At 46.1% G+C, this 21378-nt stretch overlaps 1 protein-coding gene across 2 annotated transcripts; it reads left to right on the forward strand.

The window, feature by feature from the left end:
* Positions 1–1737: 1737 nt before the first annotated feature.
* LOC149356592 (uncharacterized) lies at positions 1738–14181 on the forward strand. Of its 2 annotated transcripts, none has more exons than XM_089584203.1 (5): positions 1738–1754; positions 2543–2602; positions 10371–10468; positions 11188–11408; positions 12240–14181. In XM_089584203.1, the coding sequence occupies exons 2-5, from the start codon at positions 2557–2559 to the stop codon at positions 13960–13962; spliced, it is 2088 nt and encodes a 695-aa protein (XP_089440329.1). In that variant the 5' UTR covers positions 1738–1754; positions 2543–2556; the 3' UTR covers positions 13963–14181. The 2 variants fall into 2 exon arrangements, with proteins under 2 accessions (XP_089440329.1, XP_089440328.1); XM_089584202.1 differs by lacking the exon at positions 1738–1754 and adding an exon at positions 1819–2439.
* The last annotated feature ends 7197 nt before the right edge of the window (positions 14182–21378 follow it).

The following is a 21378-nucleotide window of genomic DNA, read 5'->3' on the forward strand; positions in this document are numbered from 1 at the left end:
CCACTTGACCCCTGCACCCATCATCAGTTTGTGATCTAGCTTGTGTAGCCCACGTAGAATCGGCCGTTAGCAACTATGCCTTTCAAATTGTGCACAGCAGTGAGGCTGAAAAAGACTATAGGCTGGGCCTGCCCTCTTCGCTCAGTTTACTTTGTCGGCCACCCGCCATGGTACAATTGAGGGAAGACAAAGGGAGTGATGTGCAACCACCTCCAGCCGGCTACGCCTTCATCTACAAACGCCCTTGTGGGTTTAAGCAATTGAATGGCCGTCCCCATGGCTGACACCAGTAGGTCCGCTTGTAAGGCAGGATTCAAGCGAGACAGCAGCACTGGCCATTGCTGTGAGGTGCGGGAATGAGAATTTTTGTTTGTACATTATTTGCTTGCTTTGGAGGAATTTTAGGTGGCATGAATAGTCGATGTCTTTTATGTAATGAATGCATTTTTTAGCCACTTTCAGAACAATTTGTTGCTCAGGCTGTTAAAATATGCTCGCGCTGCCAGGGAAGGGCGGATTTTTTTCTCACTATTTTGGTTTGAGCCAAATGACTGGACATAAGTTCTTTGTACAGAGCTGTCCAATGTCTGTGCTCATTGAGGATTGTAAAAGATTTGTTATTAGACGTGTGCCCACCAAGATGCTTATATTAGGAAATTTTTGGTTCTTTCTTTTTTTTGCAGGGATGCAGCTTTGCTTGTCACATCATGAATTAGAAGAGACCATCATCGTGAGCAGCTGGAGGCTACCAGAAGATAAGCATATTTTAGACGTGCTAAATTGTTCAGGCAAATGTTGAGAGTACTTTAAATTTGTAGTTTTCCAGTGCAACGGTGCATGACCAAAGAAGGGAAGAAGGATACTTGAAGAAAACAGCGCAGCAACAGGGACAAGAGAGAAGATGAGACAGGTGCTGACTAGCAACTGAAGGTTTATTGAAAAGGAATGCATAAAATATACTCTCTTCGCAACCAAGAGCGTGCATGAGCTGCGCAAACAACACTGATAACCTGTCAACTTCAGTCATGGTGGTCAGGATACAATAGTTCACAATCATTAACAAGGACGGATGGCCGTTCATGGCTGTGAACTGTTGAATCTTGACCACCATGACTGAAGTTGATAGCTTATAAGTGTTGTTCGCGCAGCTCATGCATGCTCTTGGTTGTGAAGAGAGTATATTTTATGTGTTCCTTTTCAATAAACCTTCAGTTGCTAGTCAGCACCTGTCCCATCTTCTTTCTTGTGCCTGTTGCTGCGCTGTTTTCTTCAACTTGCCGTTTTACTGAAGTTGGGAAGAAGGATAAAACACAGCACTCACTGACAACTGGTTATTTAACGGCGCAGACACTGCTTAAATGCCTTCAGACCAGCGGAGCAGGAAAAAAACAAACTTATCACACCTTTATCATCAAAACTATGAAAGAAACATCATTTCTGTGTTATATGATACAACTGAAGTATTGCTCGCACATTGTGAACCAGCTTTTTTAATATGATGCGTCTCTGTCCCTTCACAAGTGGCTTGCTTCTGCTAGGGATCTTCACACTTGAAAATCTCTGTACAATCACTGCAGTGCTTGACAAGTTTGGAACCTGTCCTCATTCTTTAGATCTCTTGCATGCAGATTGCATTTACGGGCCTGTAGCATTTTGCCTCCATCGAAATGCAACCACCGCGGCCAGGATAGAACCCGTGTCTTAACAGGCCAGCAGCCGAGCACCATAACCACTGAACTGCCGTGGCGGCTCATGTATGTGTGTGTGTTCCGTAGGGCTGGAAAACTATGAACTTAAATCAGTGATGCTAACCAGGCCAACAACTAACTCTACTGTTCATAATACCTCTGCTCCTTGTTTCTAAATGGCCAATTAGGTGGCACTGCTACTTTGTTTATTTGTTGCAATTTTGTGCACAAAATGAATGTCTTATATTTGGGAAACACAAAGTCCAGGTGGTGTATGTTTGCAAGGTGTGCTATTGTTGTGTAGATAGTTTACTGAAGTGTTTTGTATTTCTAACATGCCAGTTGAGAGGTGTGTGTGCATTTTCATGCTATGGTAATGTGCCTAGTAACTGTTTAAAACATTAGCTCTGGTTCTTGTTCCTGAGTAGCTCACATGTGTGCTGCTCATCCCTTTTTTCTTAGCTAAGCTACTTCATCAAATTGCATGTTGTAGGTGTCACCATGCATGTATATCTTAGAGCTTAAAGTAAGTGCTCTTGGAAGTCATCTTAAGGTGAATTCGCACGGTGGACTGAATTGCAAATCTTGAGGGTGAACTGTGCATTATGTGGCTTGACGTCGCGAATTGACGCCAACCAATTGGTGTCTGCAGATGGAAAGAGGAGGGCGTTTTTTTTCTATTAGGACAAGATCTGCTGTTTTCATCTCATGTGTGAATGCTTTCAGCATGCGGACACTGCCTTTACTTGAGGTGATGCTAGAGATCTTTTTGCGACCTCATCCGTTGTGTGAATATTACCTTTGATGTGCATTTTGGTGTAAGGACATGAACTCTAACTAAACCTAATTCACAGAACTGGCCCCAGCAATGACATCCATCGATGGGGCGAGTGGCAGTGGGCCAGACGAGTTTGGTGAGCGAACCTTCTTGTGATGCATGCCATTTTTTATTTTTCATAATCAAATCGGCCTAAGAAACTGTTCACTGCAAACAAAGGATTTGTCCAATGAGCGCCTGTTAACCCTGTCCTGTGCCACTTGAGGGCGTCTTATCCCCTGAAACTTCTACTCTCATCCTTCCACCATCTCTGCTGTGCCCCTAACTTTGACTGTATGTGCTACATTGACCTTTCTTGAAATTGGTTACATACCCTTCCCAGGCCCCATTTCTTTCTGTACTTTTTATCTCTACTTTGTGTCGCTCTCCTACTCTACTGTGTGATTACATCTATACCTTTCGATAGCTTGCCGTCCTGCCTTCAGTTGCATTTCAAGCCTTTTCATTAAGCTTCATGTTTCTTTCCCATAGTTATCTAATAATTAAAAGCTTTTTAATTGATTGACATCCCCTTTCTTGTGAATTAACAAAATATATTAGCATTATTCTGGTTGTCTGGTACATTCACAGTTGTTAGGCGTTGTACCGTGTACAGGTTGAAAAGTTTTCTGGCACAGTGTTCCTGCTGTCCTTCAGCAGATGCGCAGTTAATTGAACCTGACGTCTTTTTTTTTTCTTTTTGCACTGCCTATGAGGCTTGCTGTACTGCCCCTTTCATTTTTGGCAGGATATGCGATTTTTCTGAACTGCTCTCGCTCCGAAGTGTTCTGCTGTGTCTTTAAGGCTCGTTTATGGGGGTTCAACGTCCCAAAGCGACTCGGGCTATGAGGGACGTGGTAGTGGAGGGCTCCGGAAATTTCGACCAGCTGAGTTTCTTTAACGTGCACTGACATCGCACAGCACACGGGCCCCTGGAACTTCGCCTCCATCGAAATTCCATTGCCGCAGCTGGATCGAACTCTCGTCATTTGGGTCAGCAGCCAAGCGTTATAACCACTGAGCCACTGCGGCCACGGTTGTCACTTGTCACTTAGCCCTCATTATTTCACCAGTTATCTTTTTAGCCATCAGTGTTAGTGTAGTTTGAAAGGGTGTGCGCTAAAAAAGACGTACACAGGAAAAAGATAGAGACGACAAAAGAAGCCAGGCGCACATATATATCCGCTGATAAACAGATATGAGCTGCGTGATGGAGCGTGACCCCATCAACCAAACATAAGACAGCGCAAAAAATGCATATCTAAGTGACATTAAAAGAAACCCAAGAAAGTGAACATATCAAACACCTGCCGAGGTAAGGTAAAAAAGTGGGATTCGTATCGGCTGACAACAATGCATAACAACATGGGAAAACAGAGCTGTATGAAAGATGACACTGAAAAAGAGGATAACACCATAAAAAAGGCTAACAACATGACGAAATTTTTAACAAAGAACAAGTGAAAGATGGGGATAAAAACCGTGTAAAGGGTGGTAAATAAAGGCACATTGGAACATCTAAAAGGACACTAAAACATAGAGAGGCGAACGGGTTAATAGTCTAGATGTACCCATCCAGAAAGGCAAGTTCATTTCTAGACAGGTTAATGGAAGGCGTGCTAACGCACTTGTCTTTCCTGAGGTGAATAAAAAAGGCCTCGATTACTTCTCTTTCTGTCTTGTCCTGAGCCTTAGCTAGAAACTTGGTTTCATTAAACTTGGGGTAGCAGTTCTGGCAACTGCTGCAGTGTAACGGAAGGTTACCTCCAGACCTGTTCTTCATGGTGACGTTGTGCCTGCGGGCGCGCTCATTGAAACATTTCCCGGTTTGACCCACATACACTTTGCCGCACGTCAAGGGAATCTCGTACACAACATTGGCAGTGCATTGTGTGTACACGGTTTGATGCTTGATATTACAGGCCTTCTTAACACGCTTCCTGGTCACCATCGGACATAATTTCGCCAGTTTGCAAGTAGCCGAAAAAACCAGCCTAACCCCGTGACGAGACGCAACTTTCTTTAAATTGTGTGAAAGACCATGCAGGTAAGGTACCTATAACCTGCACAGGTTTCCGTTCTGTTTGATGTTTAGCATGCTCCGAGTTTTTAATTTTTTGCAAAAGGTTTTCAGACATGTTCGTGACCAGATTTGCAGGGTAACCTGCAGCAGAAATTCGGTCGATCTGGCACTGGAAACTTTCACCTATCTTGTGGCCGCAGGATTTTTCTAATGCAGATTTCATGCAAAGAGATACTATGCCAAGCTTTACCAGCTTGGAGTGGGCACTATCATAGGGCAAAAGTGACTTCTTTGAGTGCGGCTGATAAGACCAACACACATGATCATTTGTAAAAATAAGCTGTAAGTCAAGAAACTGGAGTCGATCATGATCTGCTCGTTCATGCGTGAATTTTAGACCCCTCGATGAAGAACAGAAGGTAGTGAGAATTTGGACTACAAGTGTATCAGCAGCACAGTATGAAGGTGCGTTAAGAAGGACAAGATAATCGTCGACGTATCTGAAAATACGTGTTATCCCTGTGTCCTTCAAGCTAGCTTCAAGGCGCCGGTCAAATGACGCCAGAAAAATTTCGCATAAGACCGGTGCGACTGAGGAACCTATACAAATTCCGGCTTTTTGCCAGTAAAACTCATCCTGGAAGCAAATAACAGTGGAATCCAAATAAAACAATAGTAGGTCCAGAAATTTTTCAGTTGTGACACCGGCAGAATTTTGAAACCTGACTTCGTCAAATTCTTCCAAATGTTCACGAACAGCATCCAACAACCCGTCGTGAGGCACAGAGTAAAATAAGTCCTCAACGTCAATTGAAAAACCAGTTGTGGCCGATACCTTGCCTCCCTCCAGTACCTGCACCACTTCCTTTGAGCTTCGAACGCGGTAAGGGTAAGCGCCAGCTATTCTGTCCAGTTGGCACCGAAGGAAGTCACCCACAACTTTTTGCCACGTATCCCTTTCAGACACAATGGCACGTGGTGGACAAGCAGGCTTGTGCGTTTTACCTGAAAAGAATATTTCGAGGCATCCGGTCTCAGCTCCTTTGACCGCCTCGGAGCATGCTAAACATCAAACAGAACGGAAACCTGTGCAGGTTATACCTTACCTGCATGGTCTTTCACACAATTTAAAGAAAGTTGCGTCTCGTCACGGGGTTAGGCTGGTTTTTTCGGCTACTTGCAAACTGGCGAAATTATGTCCGATGGTGACCAGGAAGCGTGTTAAGAAGGCCTGTAATATCAAGCATCAAACCGTGTACACACAATGCACTGCCAATGTTGTGTACGAGATTCCCTTGACGTGCGGCAAAGTGTATGTGGGTCAAACCGGGAAATGTTTCAATGAGCGCGCCCGCAGGCACAACGTCACCATGAAGAACAGGTCTGGAGGTAACCTTCCGTTACACTGCAGCAGTTGCCAGAACTGCTACCCCAAGTTTAATGAAACCAAGTTTCTAGCTAAGGCTCAGGACAAGACAGAAAGAGAAGTAATCGAGGCCTTTTTTATTCACCTCAGGAAAGACAAGTGCGTTAGCACGCCTTCCATTAACCTGTCTAGAAATGAACTTGCCTTTCTGGATGGGTACATCTAGACTATTAACCCGTTCGCCTCTCTATGTTTTAGTGTCCTTTTAGATGTTCCAATGTGCCTTTATTTACCACCCTTTACACGGTTTTTATCTCCATCTTTCACTTGTTCTTTGTTAAAAATTTCGTCATGTTGTTAGCCTTTTTTATGGTGTTATCCTCTTTTTCAGTGTCATCTTTCATACAGCTCTGTTTTCCCATGTTGTTATGCATTGTTGTCAGCCGATACGAATCCCACTTTTTTACCTTACCTCGGCAGGTGTTTGATATGTTCACTTTCTTGTGTTTCTTTTAATGTCACTTAGATATGCATTTCTTGCGCTGTCTTATGTTTGGTTGATGGGGTCACGCTCCATCACGCAGCTCATATCTGTTTATCAGCGGATATATATGTGCGCCTGGCTTCTTTTGTCGTCATTAAAGTTGGAAGTTGCGCTTCTTTCCTGTCGTCTCTATCTTTTTCCTGTGTACGTCTTTTTTAGCGCACACCCTTTCAAATATGAATATGTACCAACTAGCCCGTCAAAAAGCTTTACTACTGTTAGTGTAGCAGCCGATCAACTCTTCACTGAGATGTGTTTCTCATAGTATTAATGTTTCTACAAGTTTTAATACAGCATAACCCTGCTGATGTACTCCTCACGGGACTAAAAAAAATTGGCTGTGGCTTAGCTCAGCTATGCCAGACATACGTAGCGAGAGGTAATGGACCTTCATTGGCTAGGCGAACTCGTCGAGCTGCATCTTCACGGCGTCGCTTATTCAGACGTTCTGCATGTTCTTCCTCGGTCTCGTCGCCTTTGCCTTGTTTCGTTCCAACAGCTAAGCTTGGTTTGTTTCAGCCTCTCCGACTCGCTCTCCATCTCTGGCCACGACAGCTTCAACGAACCGCCCTCTTATACAGGCCGCTGCTCATTCATTCATAAATCTTTAATCACAAGGATGACCTGAGGCCCAAGGGGGAAGTGGGTTGGTTAGGTGAAGGTGAGGGTGTCGGTCTCTGACATGAAGTCTAGCAGGGCACTGAGCTTGCGCTTGGCGTCGGTACTGGGGGCCGTCCAGTCATCGTATGTCTGGATGTGGTAGGCAGAGGTGTAGCAGGCGCAGAGGCTCGCAGTGCCAGGACAGGTCCAGATCAGGTGGTGCAAATCAACAGAGTCAGCAGGGCAATCGGGGCAGCCGATCCTGGTTCGGTGCCATCGACTCGGGATGTCCGGGGTGTACGCTGCACCGGCTCGCACCTTGTGAGCGAGAACTTGGGCCGGGCGAGAAAGTCCAGAAGGAATGGATGGAGTAATGTCTGGGACAAAGTCCCACGACAAACCCCTCTGCTCTTGTTAAAGGCGTGTGATGATAGAGTCAGGTATTATGAGCGGGATGGGAGAACAATAAGGGTGGTCCGAGTTGGTCGGCTCACGTTAAGGCAATGCCGACGGTCTTCCTCTAGCTGCGCGCCAGCAGCCTCGTGGGCAGTCCTGTTCCCGGTCCCTTGTGCGTGATTTCTGGGTGTCCAGTGAATGCATACGTAGACCTGGGAGGTCTCTTGCTGTGCCTACTGCTATCTCTGGCTCTCCTCCTCCTCTGACGTTGCACCAGATGGCGCGGCTCCATCTGGCAACGGTTGCTAGGCAGCGGCGCAAGAAGCGGTGTGACCACGGTGTGACCACCGCCGCAGTGAAAATGCTACTTTGCGACCAATAGCTCTTGCTACAAAAAAAAAAAATGCAAGAGCGAGGAAACATTAGAGGCAGGAAGTAGGACAAATTTAAAAATGACAGGAATGAAGAACTAAACACATTTATTGCAGTGCTGGCACTTGAAAAAATCATGCAGCATTGTCTGCTGCATTTTCTTACGTCCGGTGAGGACTACTCATTTCTCCAGAATTTACGGGGCTATGTGGCTGTTGCGATCGTTGCAAACATACTTTCTGAGAATGTCTAATGCCGCTACAGCCAACATAATGGTTGGTTCCAGCGGAGGCTAGCCCTCGTCCTCTTTGTTGCCACTGCTGTGTGCATCCAGAAGTCACAAAAGATGTGATGAGGTGCGGAAGGACAAAATCAATCGCGCCAGCCACACTAACACTAGCAGCACAATTACAAAGAAACAAGGATAGGTGAAGAAAAAATTAGCTGTGGTTTAGCTCTGATTAAACATGGCGAGAAGCGGTAGCTTCATGTGGCTGCGCTTTGCAAAGCTTTGTTTGTTTCTAGTTTCTCGGCTTGTTGAAAGATTGTTGTTTCTTTGGACTTTGCCGCACGTAGCTACGTGAAACTACTGCTTCTCACCAGGTTTAACCGAAGCTAAACCACAGCTGATTTTTTCCTATACCCGTGGTGTTAGATTTTCTGCGTGTGGAGCGCTAATCTTCCTCTTTGTATTCTTCGTCTTCCTCTTGTTATTCCTCTTCAAACTCCTCTCGAAATCGCCTGTCACTGATCAATCATGAATCGCTCGAATCACAAATTACCATGATATTGCATGAGCGGCTGTGTAACCTAGCAGTTAGTATACAAGAAGCACATATACAGGGTGTCCCAGCTAAAAGTAACGAAGCTTGTAAAAAAGAGGATGATCCCTAGCCGAGTGAGACCAACTGAGGGTTGTTGCCAGTCGCGTGTCCTAGTCTGTAGTATTTTTTTTTATTATGCAAACATGATTAATTAGCAGAGACTAATTAGCTAACTTTTTAATTATTGCCTACAGGAAGAAAGTGTCAATGCAGGAGTTGTAGATCCCTTTGAAAAATAACCGTTTGCCGTGTTTGCAGCCAAGTACCACTGATACAGCTTCTTTTATTTGACTTAAAAGAAAGCCCGCGAAATACAAAAAGAGCCACGTGATAGGGAAGCAGTTTCAGCGCTCCCAGACGACCAGCCAAGCAAAGACATTCGCTTATCTTTGCAACGTTGTCCCGAACGGGGTTCGGCGTTTTGTGATGGTTGCGAGATATACGTAATTAACTCTCGCATCGGCGCTAGGGCGACCGTTTCTTCAGCGCGTGACGGTGCAAGTTAGCGGCACGGCCACATTCCTATCACTCGAGGCGAGGTTACGCGTGAAAAAGCGCTCCATGCGAGCCGCGCTTCACTTCCTTGAAAAGCAGCACCCGCTCACTTTCCATGACACATAAGCAGTTCCTGGTGCATATCTCGCCACCTCCTCAAGACGCCAAAAGCTGTACGGGACAGCGTTGCAAACATAAGCGGATGTCGTTGCTTGATCGCTCGTTTGGGAGCGCTGTAACTGCTTCCCTATCACGTGGTTCTTTTTGTATTTCGCGGGCTTTCTTTTAAGTCAGATAAAAGAAGTTGTATCAGTGGTACTTAGCTGCAAACAAGGCAAACGATTATTTTTCTATGGGATCTACAACTCCTGCATTGACAATTTCTTCCTGAAAGCAATAATTAAAAAGTTAGCTAATTAGTCTTTGCTAATTAATCACGTTTGCATAATAAAAAAATACTGCAGACTAGGACACGTGACTATCAACAACCCTCAGTTGGTCTCACTCGGCTAGGGATCATCCTCTTTTTAACAAGCTTGGTTACTTTTAGCTGGGACACCCTGTATATCTCCAGTTTTATTGAATTGTCACACCGTGGGTCTGAAGCTTAGTGGTTAGCGCACCTGGCTCTTGCCCAATGGACCTGAGTTTGAATCCCACTGATTGTGAGGTTTATTTGTTTGTTTATTTTATTTGTGGCAGACTTGAAGGTCATGTTGCGTACATGGCGATCTCAGCCGTGCACCTGTAGCAGTGAAGCTACTGCTTCAAAAAAGTGCAACCACTGTTGATGATGATGGCACAGCCTGTCTGAATGCCGTCTGCCTAACACAGTGGTGCTAGACATGCCAGGCCAAGTAAAGCCGCTTTAGAAGTAAACATAAGACCGCCACCGTTTCTCATTTAGGCTGGCATGGGGTGTTATTTCACAAGTATTACTGTGTAGGAATGTGGCCGAAGTTACAATGCAACGAACAGCAGGGTTTATAATGCATGGAACCCTATTATCATCATGCCAGATCTAGACCACTACAATGTGTAGCAGCCAGGAAAATGCAGCACCCATCAACTCAGCAGCGAGGTTCTACTGTGCAAAGCTTTCACTGTTACCTTGAGAGCAAAATACTTAATTTTTTTCATTTACTTGATAGCCCACAATGTCAAACTGAACTCAGTTTGCTTTTTGCTTATATGTGCTGCTGAGGTGCATTGATATTTGTGTACTTCCTTTTCTTGTCAAAAAAGTATGCTCAGCCGAGGAGATGGAGAGCGCCGCGGACTGCCAGCTCCAGCTGCCTGGTGGGCAGGACACTGTGATAGGTTCTGCTAGGGATGATGGAAAGGTGATTGTGCGTGTTCTTAAGTCATATAGTGTATCAAATACCATAGTAGAGTGAGTGAATGATTCTTAATTAAATTGGGGCTGGTACATAGTGAAATGGGTACAGTTTAGAGGATGATGCTAGCTTACAGTAGAAACTTATACTAGTCCCAGTAAGTGTGCCGAAAAGGGTAGTGTGCAAAGCATAGATGTGTGGTTTCAGACAATATCATGTAAGGCACAGGTCAGCATTTCTAATTTGTCATTTTTGTACTTCATTACCTGACGATGCCATAATGGGTCTGCAGTTATTCTTGTCCTGAGGAAATTCTTAGTACACAAATAATTTTTGATCATGAGGAGGCTGCCTTGTTCTGTCAGGTATGCCTAGTTGTTGGTATGTGAAATTTATTCTCATTTCTGAAGTTTGTTTGAATTGGGGCAGAGAACATTATTTCAACTTTTGGCGGTATTTGACTCGGAATGAAGAGAAGCTAGAACTGTCAGAAGATTGTGCTATATATTTCATGTTGCACGCAAGCAATTTCTTTTTTTTCGAATTATAAGGCTAGAAATAAAAAATCTACTGATTTTGGACACTGCTCGCTGTAAAAGAGTGCATTCATGCCTACATAATTTTTATGTTTTTCAGCTGTTTGTTTTAAGTTATGAAATATTTAAAATCCCTTGATTCACTGCTGTTAATGTGTACAAATGCGAAATTCTCCACGTTTGCTGCAGGTCTATGCAGGCAGTGGGCTCTGGATGGAGCCTGGTGCCTGGCAGATGCTCCTGAGAGCACCAACAGACTCAATGTTCTGCCGGGGTGCTACTCAGGTGTATTGGACACCTGATGAGCTGAAGAGCCGCAGCGTGACTGGCGTGCTTTCAAATAAGTGCCAGTCTCTTGGCAGAACAGAGGCGAAACCGGCACTTACACCGGAAAAAGTCTTCTCTGAAAGGTGCTAGTGCTTTTTTTTTCTTTGCTTTGAGTAACACCTAGGCAATCAAACTTTGCTTCAGCCAAATACAGTCGCGCTCACTTACAGAAAGCGTGATAGTCATGGAGATCCTGTTCATTGTATCCGAGGTTTGTAACAACTGCAATGTCCTTATTGCATCCAAAACTGCAAAGTAGGGCAAAAGTGACGTTTAGTTTTTGCAAGGTGTGTTATGCCCATACGTTTCTTCATGCAGGCTCTATCACAGCACTTTCAGAGATCTCCACACTGTTTGTGTGGCTCTCGCTAAGATCCGTTCTGCCAGTAACCTGATTTATCTATTTGGTTGTCAAATTAGCATTCTCAACGACTGGTGGCAAGTCATTGTGCGCGTTCTCCGATCTTGCTGCGACAAAGATAGTGCAATTGACATATCTGCACAGAATGTATAAATAGCATTGCCCGTTGTTTCGAGTAATCTCTGTCTTTGGTTTTCATGCAAGCATCTCAATGCATCCAACAACACACAACAGACGCGGAGTGGGTAGGCCCATGTGTCGTCAGCAATCAGAGGTTGCCAGACAAGCAGTCAGTTCGCAAAGGAAACGAAAATCGTTTTAAAGATGTCTGCCGCACGGAATCAACTGAAAGTTTTGGGTATTGTAATTTAATGTGTTGGGAATTAAATGCTACAACAAGGGTATGCACGAAAGTAGGCTTCATGGCCCCTTTAATGGCGAACATTCGTTTCTGTGTTTTTACAATGAGAGTGGTAATTCTGAATCTCACTTTTGCATTTATCATGTATCTAGTTGTGTTCAAATGTGGCCTATTTTGTGTTCTATTGTGCAGCTCTGTTTCATATCTACATGGGAGACATACCAAAGGAGCTCGCAGAGAAGAGACTGAAAGCCGTGCGCATGCACCTCTCACATCTCACAGAAGCTGGGGGACGTGCAACGAAAAATTGGAGGTCATGATGTATAAATTTATTTTGCCACTTACCTATGCCGAAGCCGTCAGGCGTCCCCGCCCAGAAACGTTCGTTTCGTACCAGCATCCACCGCAGTCGACACCATTTCGTCCTGCCTGGCCACCACCGCAACGTTTCCGTCCATGGCGGACACCGGACAACCTACCCATTTGTTATGTCTGCGGCATTCCTGGCCATGTGATGCGTCCCTGCCGCCGCCAAGTGTTGTCCCCTGCTGCCAATACTGACCCTCAAGGTTACGCCTATGCCCCTCCCCAGCCTTTTCACCGCACTTCGCCTTCTGAGACCACTGCTTCCTCCGATCTCAGGCCGTCTATTCGCCGCCGTGCTCCATCTCCGCGTCGTCGCTCGGTTTCCCCGATGCGCCGTCGTCCCTCTTCCCCCTTCGGAAAACTAGTGCCCGCAGTTCCGGAGGCAAGAACTGCTTGCTCGTCACCAAGCTCAAGACCTCGACTTTCTCCGACAAATTTGATCGCGGTTTCTGTGGAGGGCACCGATGCTTTCGCGCTTGTTGACACCAGTGCTGCTGTATCTGTACTAAGTGAGAAATTGTGCCGCCAGTTACGAAAAGTGATGACTCCGCTATATGGTTTTATGCTTCGCGCCGCTAATTCGCAACTTATTGCACCTTTGGGGGCATGTACAGCCCGAGTTACTATTCAGGACGTTCTGTATATTGTTGAATTCATCGTCTTCCCATGGCCGTCTCACGACGTCATCTTAGGCTGGGACTTTCTCTCCCAACATGACGTTGTCATCGACTGCGCTCGTTCCGAAGTCGCCCTTCTTCCCTTCGGCGACGACTCTGTGAACGCTTCCACTAACTTGTGCTCCAAGCTGACTGTGGCTGATGACGTCATGATCCCGCCGTGCTCTGCTGTGCTCGCCTCTGTTCATTGCGACTCTGGATCCAACGGCCCTGTCATCTTCATCCCGTCCGACTCCTCTGCTTCTCGCCACTGTCTACCCCTGCCATTCGCCGTGCTTGCCGTCTCAGCCGGCTGCAGCGCCTTGCCCCTGACGAATCCATTCCTGTGCCCCTCCACTCTTCTTCATGGTGAATGCTTGGGATGTGTCCAGCCTTTCGCTTCCGTCGTCGCCTGGGACCCTTCTGAGGACGACTCCTGCCGCCTGCAAGTGTCTTCACTTACTTCCTCCTCACCGTCTCCTCAACCCGTTCCCGAGGCCGTCTTTGTGGGCTCAATCGACACAAATCTTTCGCCACCGGAGAAGACCCAGCTTGCGGCCCTGCTAGATAAGTTTCGGTCATCGTTTGACTTCTCTCACCACCGTTTTGGTCGCACTTCAGCTGTTACCCATCGGATCGACACTGGTGCCCATTCGCCGTTGCGCCAACGCCCATATCGCGTCTCGGCCACCGAACGCCAGGTTATCGACACCCAGGTCAATGATATGCTGCAGCGTGGCGTCATACAACCATCACACAGTCCTTGGGCTTCCCCCGTCGTCCTTGTCACCAAGAAAGACGGCTCTATCCGCTTTTGCGTTGACTACTGGCGCCTCAACAAAATCACCCGAAAAGACGCCTCTCCGCTACCCCGCACCTCCACCAAGATGTAACGGCCTTTATTGACAGTTGTGAAGGCCGGTTAGAGCGGGCAAGGACAGGTCCGGTCCCGGAACAGTTCACGCTCTCGTCTTGCGCCGCGCGTCGGCTCTGCTGCTTCAGCTGCCGATCGTCGTCTTCTCATCTTGCGCCTCGGTTCTGCTGCTCTGACTGCTGATCATCTTCCTCTTTACAGGTTTCTATTTTATAATAAAGCTTTCGTTTGCCCTAAATCTGGTTGTCAGTATATATATCGTAGGGCATTACAGACCCTTTTGGCCAGCTTAATTGGAAAATATTAGTAGCAGGCGCTGCCTTTTTGCAACAGCTTGCGATGCACTAATCGAAGAAGCTATGTTATCATGCGCAATGTGCAGCACACATTTCTGAGTGATGAAAAAACTTATCTATGGTGCGCCATTAGGACTGGCGTCCCTCATTAGGCCTAACACTATCCCGATACCTGCAAGCAGTATCTGTGCCAACAGGCCGACGCCATTAGAACCAACAGGTCTGACACCGACAGGTCCATCACCATCAGGCCATCACCAACAGGCCCGACAGGCCCAACACCAACAGCCCAACACCAACAGCCCAACAGGCGCATCACCAACAGCCCAACAGGCCCAAATTACGGGTTCCTTCAGCCTTCAGACCGATAGGCTGAAGGAATTTTTGACTGGGATGAGACAATGGGGTAGTCAGTAAGGCAGTGCAACAAGTAGACCATTTACTGTAGCGCTGGTAAATTCAAAAGCGCAGCCCACTGTGGCTTCGATGCGAAACAAGTTAGGCTTAGCAACGACTAGGGAGTAGCGCACTGTCAGAGCGCCATCGTCCGCCGCGCTCGCAGGCGGCACCACCGCAGTCAGCTCGCGAAATCTGGTGCAGCGAGTGTTGCGCTCTTGTCGCCTACTTTAAAGATGCGGTGCAGGGAGCAGTCCTTTTTCGATATTACAGCGCTACAATGTGCAGCTCGAGCATTGCGGGACGGTGCTGCAGTACGCTGTTGCTGCGCCGTCGGACGGTACTCAGAGGCTGCACCAAAGCGCCATCGGACGGCGCTTTGGTGCAGTCTCATTTAATGTGTTGCTCTTGAAACGTGATTTCACGCGAAAAAAGTATGTTGCTGAAGTGCACCAGCTCATACGCTTTTCAAAACTCTGACGCCTACGGGCACTTTGTCCACAGACGCCGCCATGTTCTCGGTTAACGACGCAAACCGAGGTCGCCAAGCTCGGTTCGCGAGAACCGCGGTTAGTCACGTAACTGTGGTTTGGTCCGCCATGTAACATACGCTAACCACGGTTATGCTAATCTCAGTTAACTCTGCCCATGTAACAAGGGTATAACTCGACTTCAGTGTTCAATAGCACGGTTTCCGAAAGCACTATTCTTGTGAAACTCAGCTCTTAGCCTGCACGAATGACTTGTTTTCCACCCTTGACTCTACACTCATTACTGACTGGATTTTCATTGATTTCGCCAATGCTTTTGGTACGGTTTGCCACAGACTACTACTTCTGAAACTAAGTAAGCTTAATCTTCATCTTAACGTTTTAAGATGGATCGAATGCTCCTTGTCTAACTGCACACACTTTGTAAATGCGAATGGCCGTAGCTCTGATTCTTGCAGTGTGGACTCTGGGATCTGCAGGGATCAGTGCTGGTAACTTTGATATTTCTTATCTATATAACCCGCCATGGTAGCTTAGTGGTTACAGCACTCAGCTGCTGACCTGAAAGATGCGGTCCGGCCGCAGCGGCCGAATTTCGATTGAGGCGAAATTCTAGAGGCCCATGTACTGCGCGATGCTAGTGCATGTTAAAGAACCTCAGGAATTTCTGGAGCCCTCCACTACGGCGGCCTTCATAGCTAGAGTCGCTTTGGGATGTTAAACCCCAATAAACCAATCAGCCAAATCTTATCTATATTAACGACTTGCCTAATAGCATATCTTTCTCCACGAAACTTTTTGCCAGTGATTGTGCTATTGTCAAATAAAAAGCTCTGCTGACCACCTTACCCTCCAATCAGACTTTAATCAGATTTCTTGGCTAATGAAGTTTAATGTTATTAAGTGCAAGTTTATGAGAATTTCCCGTCATGTATCTAATGATATTTCTTGTGATTATTCACTTAATAAAACTCCCCTAACACAGGTTTCATCTTATAAATACCTCGGTGTTCATATATGCAGTAACCTTTCCTCGCAAGCTCAGGTGGACTACATAACAAGTAATGCTAATCGTACACTTGCTTGCTTACGTTGGAATTTTTCTATGGTGCCCACGAACTTGAAACTTATACTTTACAAAACACTAGTTCGGACCAAAGCTAGAACATGCGTCATCAGTAAGGGACCCTCAACTTTCCTTACTAATTCTAAAAAAGATCGAATCCATCAAAAACCAGGTGGCGTGTTTCACTTTTTCCAACTATAATCGAAATGCTAGTGTAACCGGAAGGAATCTAAGCCTTCGTGATCTTTCCATTCGTCGAAGAATTGCGCGTTTGCCTGTTCCATAAAGTCTACCATTATAACCCTCATCTCAGAAACTCGCTACTTCTGCCGGTTTCGTATATTTCTTCCCGCAGCGAACATCAGTTCAAAGTTGAAGTGCCAAGCAGTCGCACGAACATTCATTTCGCATCTTTCATCCCAAAGACAGCTAAGGAATGGAATCACTTTCCCACTTCCACTGCATGCATTACAAACTCAAGAGTCATTTAGGAATGTTGTTAGTGATTATATAATCTAATTCTAATATGCCAATATTGTTCTTGTATATTTTTTATTATTACCCACTTCTTTCTCTAATGCTTCGGCCCTGAGAGTAAATATGTATATGCAAGTTCGTTGGCACCACAATCGCGAGTCGACACCCGTGTCGCTCAAAAGGCGTAAAGAAGCCCTCATGGGCTGTGCAGCTTTCCAAGTCTGCAGCCAAATGACTAGTAAGAGGCCCTACGAAGGTGGCCTGTTCTATATGAATTAGTGGAAAATGTGAGCTTCGCTGCGCCCTTCTCAGACTGTTTATCGTCAGCCATCATCTGGAAACAGTTTTGTCAATCATTTCAGCGGTCTGGGGCACCTGAATACAGCCAGCAAAGCATGTGCGCAGTGTGCACCTCCTCATTATCGGCAGTTTCGTTCCCTCACATCATAAGAAACTACGGAATGTACAAGAGAGCATGCGCTATTTAGGCCATCTCAAGATAGGTATTCTGCACTATTCTGCAGTATGTCATGTAGAACACACCTGTCGCTGTGATTAACACAACAGAAGTCATTTCATGCAGTATGTCTGCCTCATCCCTCCACTTCTATACAATGATTCCTATAGAGAGTTGTAGACTGACTGCAGACTGTGTAAAACGTGTGAAGAAATGTCTGTAACGGTTCCTCCTCCTGCCGCAGGTGCAGCACTCATCATACGGCAATATACGAAGTCACTTGGTTAGACTTCTACACTCTGCACAGTAATTGCGTTTGCAGCTTCACAATTACAAAACATAAATGTATAGCAATTTTAGATCATCCCATGTTTGCCACCTGCAATTTGCAGTACAGGTAGTCACCACCTGGTTATGGCCAATCCCCTTTGTGGGTATGGGCAATTTTATGAGGCCAACAACAACAGCAGCAGCAGCAAGAGATGTTTCATAACCCGAGGAAGTCGGTGGACACAAAGGGATTACAGACTCGCCAACGGTGCTGACGGTGGGGTCCTGCCCGCCGGTCGAGGACGAAGCATCAGGGAAGGAGAAGAGGGGTTGAAGCCAGCAAAGGTGACTGCACTACTAATTATTCGGCTCACGCTGGGCCGTCACCACCGCAGAACGCTACACGACAGACCCAACGGCAGTGGCAGCGGCAGCAGCGGTGGTCTATGGGTTGTGGGTTGCTTCTGGAAATTCAGGATCCCTTAAGGCTCGCTGAAGAACCCGTGACAGTGTGAGATGACCATAGAGTGCGTGTGCTGTGTTCCGACTTGCTGCTGAGTTCGAGGGCAGGGTGCAACTTTGAAGGGGTTGGTGCCGCCTCGGGACACCAACTATGGATTTGATTGATGATGATAAATTTTCAAAGGAGATCCACAGTGCTAGCAGCACAGCGCAGGAAAATGAGAGTGGTGACTACGTAGTAAACTTGCTTAAACAGTTCTCGTGAATATTTAGAGTCAAGTGGGCGCGGCCCAAAAGACCATCTCCTTTCTTACATGGCCACGGTGGTTGTGAGTGATGTTCCGAATTTCAAAAGGTTCGCTCCCAGAAATCGGCCATAGTTCACTTTTAATAAAGTTTTTAATGCAGTACTTCATGGCAGGCATTAAAAATCTGTTTTTGTCACTTCCATATCTGTTTTTCTCACTTCCATGCCCAACGATTCTAGACAATAGCATTTTTGAACAAGAAACACTTCACATGCAATTTTTTCGTATTATGCAAGATTCCATAATTACAATATATCCACCAACCACTTGATGGCGCTTTAAATCTTTTTCTGCTATTAGAATTTTTGCTATCCTCAAAAGCATTCCATATCGGTTTTGTATGGTTTTTCATTTGTGCTAGGTACTCCAGTGCAAGGCCTCACTCGAGTGCAGCTCGACAACTGCTCCCTGCATCTATGATTTTTTTTAAGCACAATTTATTCCTGCATCAGTTCTCTGTATTCTTCTTATAGCGCTAATTTCATAAAAATAATTCCCTTTGTTGTTTTACATTCCTCTACCCAGAATGATGCAATACATTACCGCTACTTGCTGTAATGGTGATGCTGCCTCAAAGCTGCGGGCATGTTAATATCAACGGATTATTGCAGAAGCCCACTATCGTCGATGCGACGATTGTGAACATTAGGCGATTTTGCAAGAGTTCCGTCACCCTTCTGGCCCAAAAGAACTCGGTTGTCCTAAGATAATTGTCTTCAACTCCCAAGCAATCTATGGGGATCGCTAGTGCAGCAGACAAGGAAATTTTTTTCCCTTTAGAACACAGGGAGGCCTCTCCGTGATGCATGGACAATTAAGCAGGGCAATGCGTCACTGTAGTCTTTTTTGGCATAGATCAAGCGTAACGAAACCAAACATGCTACACGTTGGACAGCACGAATACATTGCAAAGCACACTCTCTCACATCTACGCTTGCATCGAATGCAGATATGCAAGACTGCTTCCTCCTAGATCTAACGGTCTGGAAGTGGCCAGACACAGTAACAAATTATGGGAGTACTTATCCGTCATTCTGTGGTGGCAATACGTAAGCATTAGGTATCCTCCTTCCAATTCCTCACATCTACTTATTGTTTCTTCATAATTTCTTACATACTTTGGTGTGCATTTCTTTTGCTCATTAATGAAAACTGCTGAGCAACTTTGCTGGGCTCTTTGCTCAGTCATTCCTAGTCATTTTTCCTATTGCTGAGATTTTCTAGACCTTCTTAGTCCTTATCAATTTTACAATCATTTCTTTTTGTTCTTCCTGTACTAACCACCTTTCGGCCTCGCCTCTTCTACCCTACAAGTGAAGAGGGGAATGTCTCGCCGAGCTTTCCATTGCGTGACAACCATGGCGGGCGGATGGCAGTTGCACGTGGCCCCACCTGCCATGTTGCACTAGTCAGGACGTCGACTGACACGCTTTTTCATGGTGGGGCTTCAAATGCTAAAGTATTCAAATGCATCAAGCGCTACAAACACCTGCAAGGAACTGAATGTAAGGTTCGGTGTGTATAATTTCACATTGTACTGTCATGGACAAAAGTTCGGGGTATGTGGATTTTTAGGGAAGAAAAAACAACAATCCTGCGCAGGCTCACCAGTATATCAGCTGGTATTATTCCAGTTTATGCAACAGACATGTTGCCTCGCGATTTATTGCTGTTAATTGATGTGTTTTGGCTGACTGCGCAGATATATTTTGCATCGAAACCGCATACTGCAAGCTTTAGGGCATGGTTAAGTAATAAGCACACGCACAACACAAATTTTTGGTCCGCAATATATGTTGCGTTTTACAAACTATAAAAGAATACAAAATATGCCACGACTTGTAGACATTCTATACATGGCAGCAAAATACGCCATCGCGATCAATCAATTCCAGGACAAAAAGCAGTCACTTGGCTCCTAAGTCTCGGAAAAACGCCATGTGGTTGCTGAGTGCCTGCGGCCAACAACTCCAGTCTCAAACGTTGCCACCTGTGGCGGCTCTCCTCTGGTCTCCGGAAGGCTGCCGTGCAACAGCCATTGTCCAACCTGGGGAAGACCCTGCACGGCAAGATTCCAACACATTGCAACACAAACTCACAAACTATAAGATTTGGTTTGGTCCAAGTGTTAATGTGCGAAGCAACACTCATTTCTCTTCCGCACGTTTACCAGCACACGGCTCAAATCACCAGCAGAACATCTGGGAATCTAACACAAGCATTCGATATGAGAACAGGCTCAGTAACATCGCTGGGTTCTGCGCGCTACTGGAGATACTACAAGGGCATCACTGAAGCATGTGCTACAGATCCGGAATATCCCCAATCTGTAATCTTTCGTGATGTCTCTCCCACAGGAAACACACGATGATCAGCTATGCTCTGCTAACTTCAACTAAAGAATCCGTTAAATAGAAAGCCAGCCAGCAAGAATTTCATTCGTCTAACCTGAACTGTGGGGGGCGAGGCTGAGGGGGTGGGGTAGCAATGTGTTGTGGGCCACAATGTGAAATCCATATCAGTTGGAGTACAACTTTCCATTGCCCAACCTCCTGACACCGTAAGCCTCACAAGACCTCCCCAGCTCCTGCTGGCACATGAAAACAGACTGTATTAGAACTGCAACTGAGGTTGAGGCTGAGGTAGTTGCTACAGAAATTGTCAAAAATATATAGACCACTTGGTGTGTTTCTAGCCGGGGCCTCAGGCTTGTTATGCCTCTTGGGCGTTCTGAATCTTTCGAAGGTGGCTGCAGGACTTGACCTAAGCGGTCCTGAGCATAAATCTTCAAAAGGTTAACAAGAGCCGCACCACACGGCTGGAAAGGAGACCATTTCAGCTTTCTGTTAAAGCGATAACATTAATGTTTCCATTCTGCAGAAATTCCGGCGGTGGCCTCAGCGCAGTGAGTGAAAAATCCTCGGAGAAGGAGCCTAGATGAGCCACGTTGGTCAAGTGATCTAGAGGCATCACCACAACCTGCCCACCGGATTGAGAGCAAACTGACCACTGTGGCAGGTGGCAGCTCAGTTAATAGAGAGTTTTAGTATAGGGTCACCCTATCGCTTTGGATCATAGGGGAATAGCAGGATGCTACTGCGCATGCGCAGAACGCTAACGGCCCTTGGGTGTTTCGGTGAGCGGGCGACGCTAACGCAAAATCGACGAAATAGCGTGCGCCCCAAAGCCCCTCTACGTTGGGTCAACATGGT

The sequence above is a fragment of the Amblyomma mixtum genome, chromosome 3 (genome assembly GCF_055824585.1).
Source record: "Amblyomma mixtum isolate Tamu chromosome 3, ASM5582458v1, whole genome shotgun sequence".
In the NCBI taxonomy this organism is placed as follows: Eukaryota; Metazoa; Arthropoda; class Arachnida; order Ixodida; family Ixodidae; genus Amblyomma; species Amblyomma mixtum.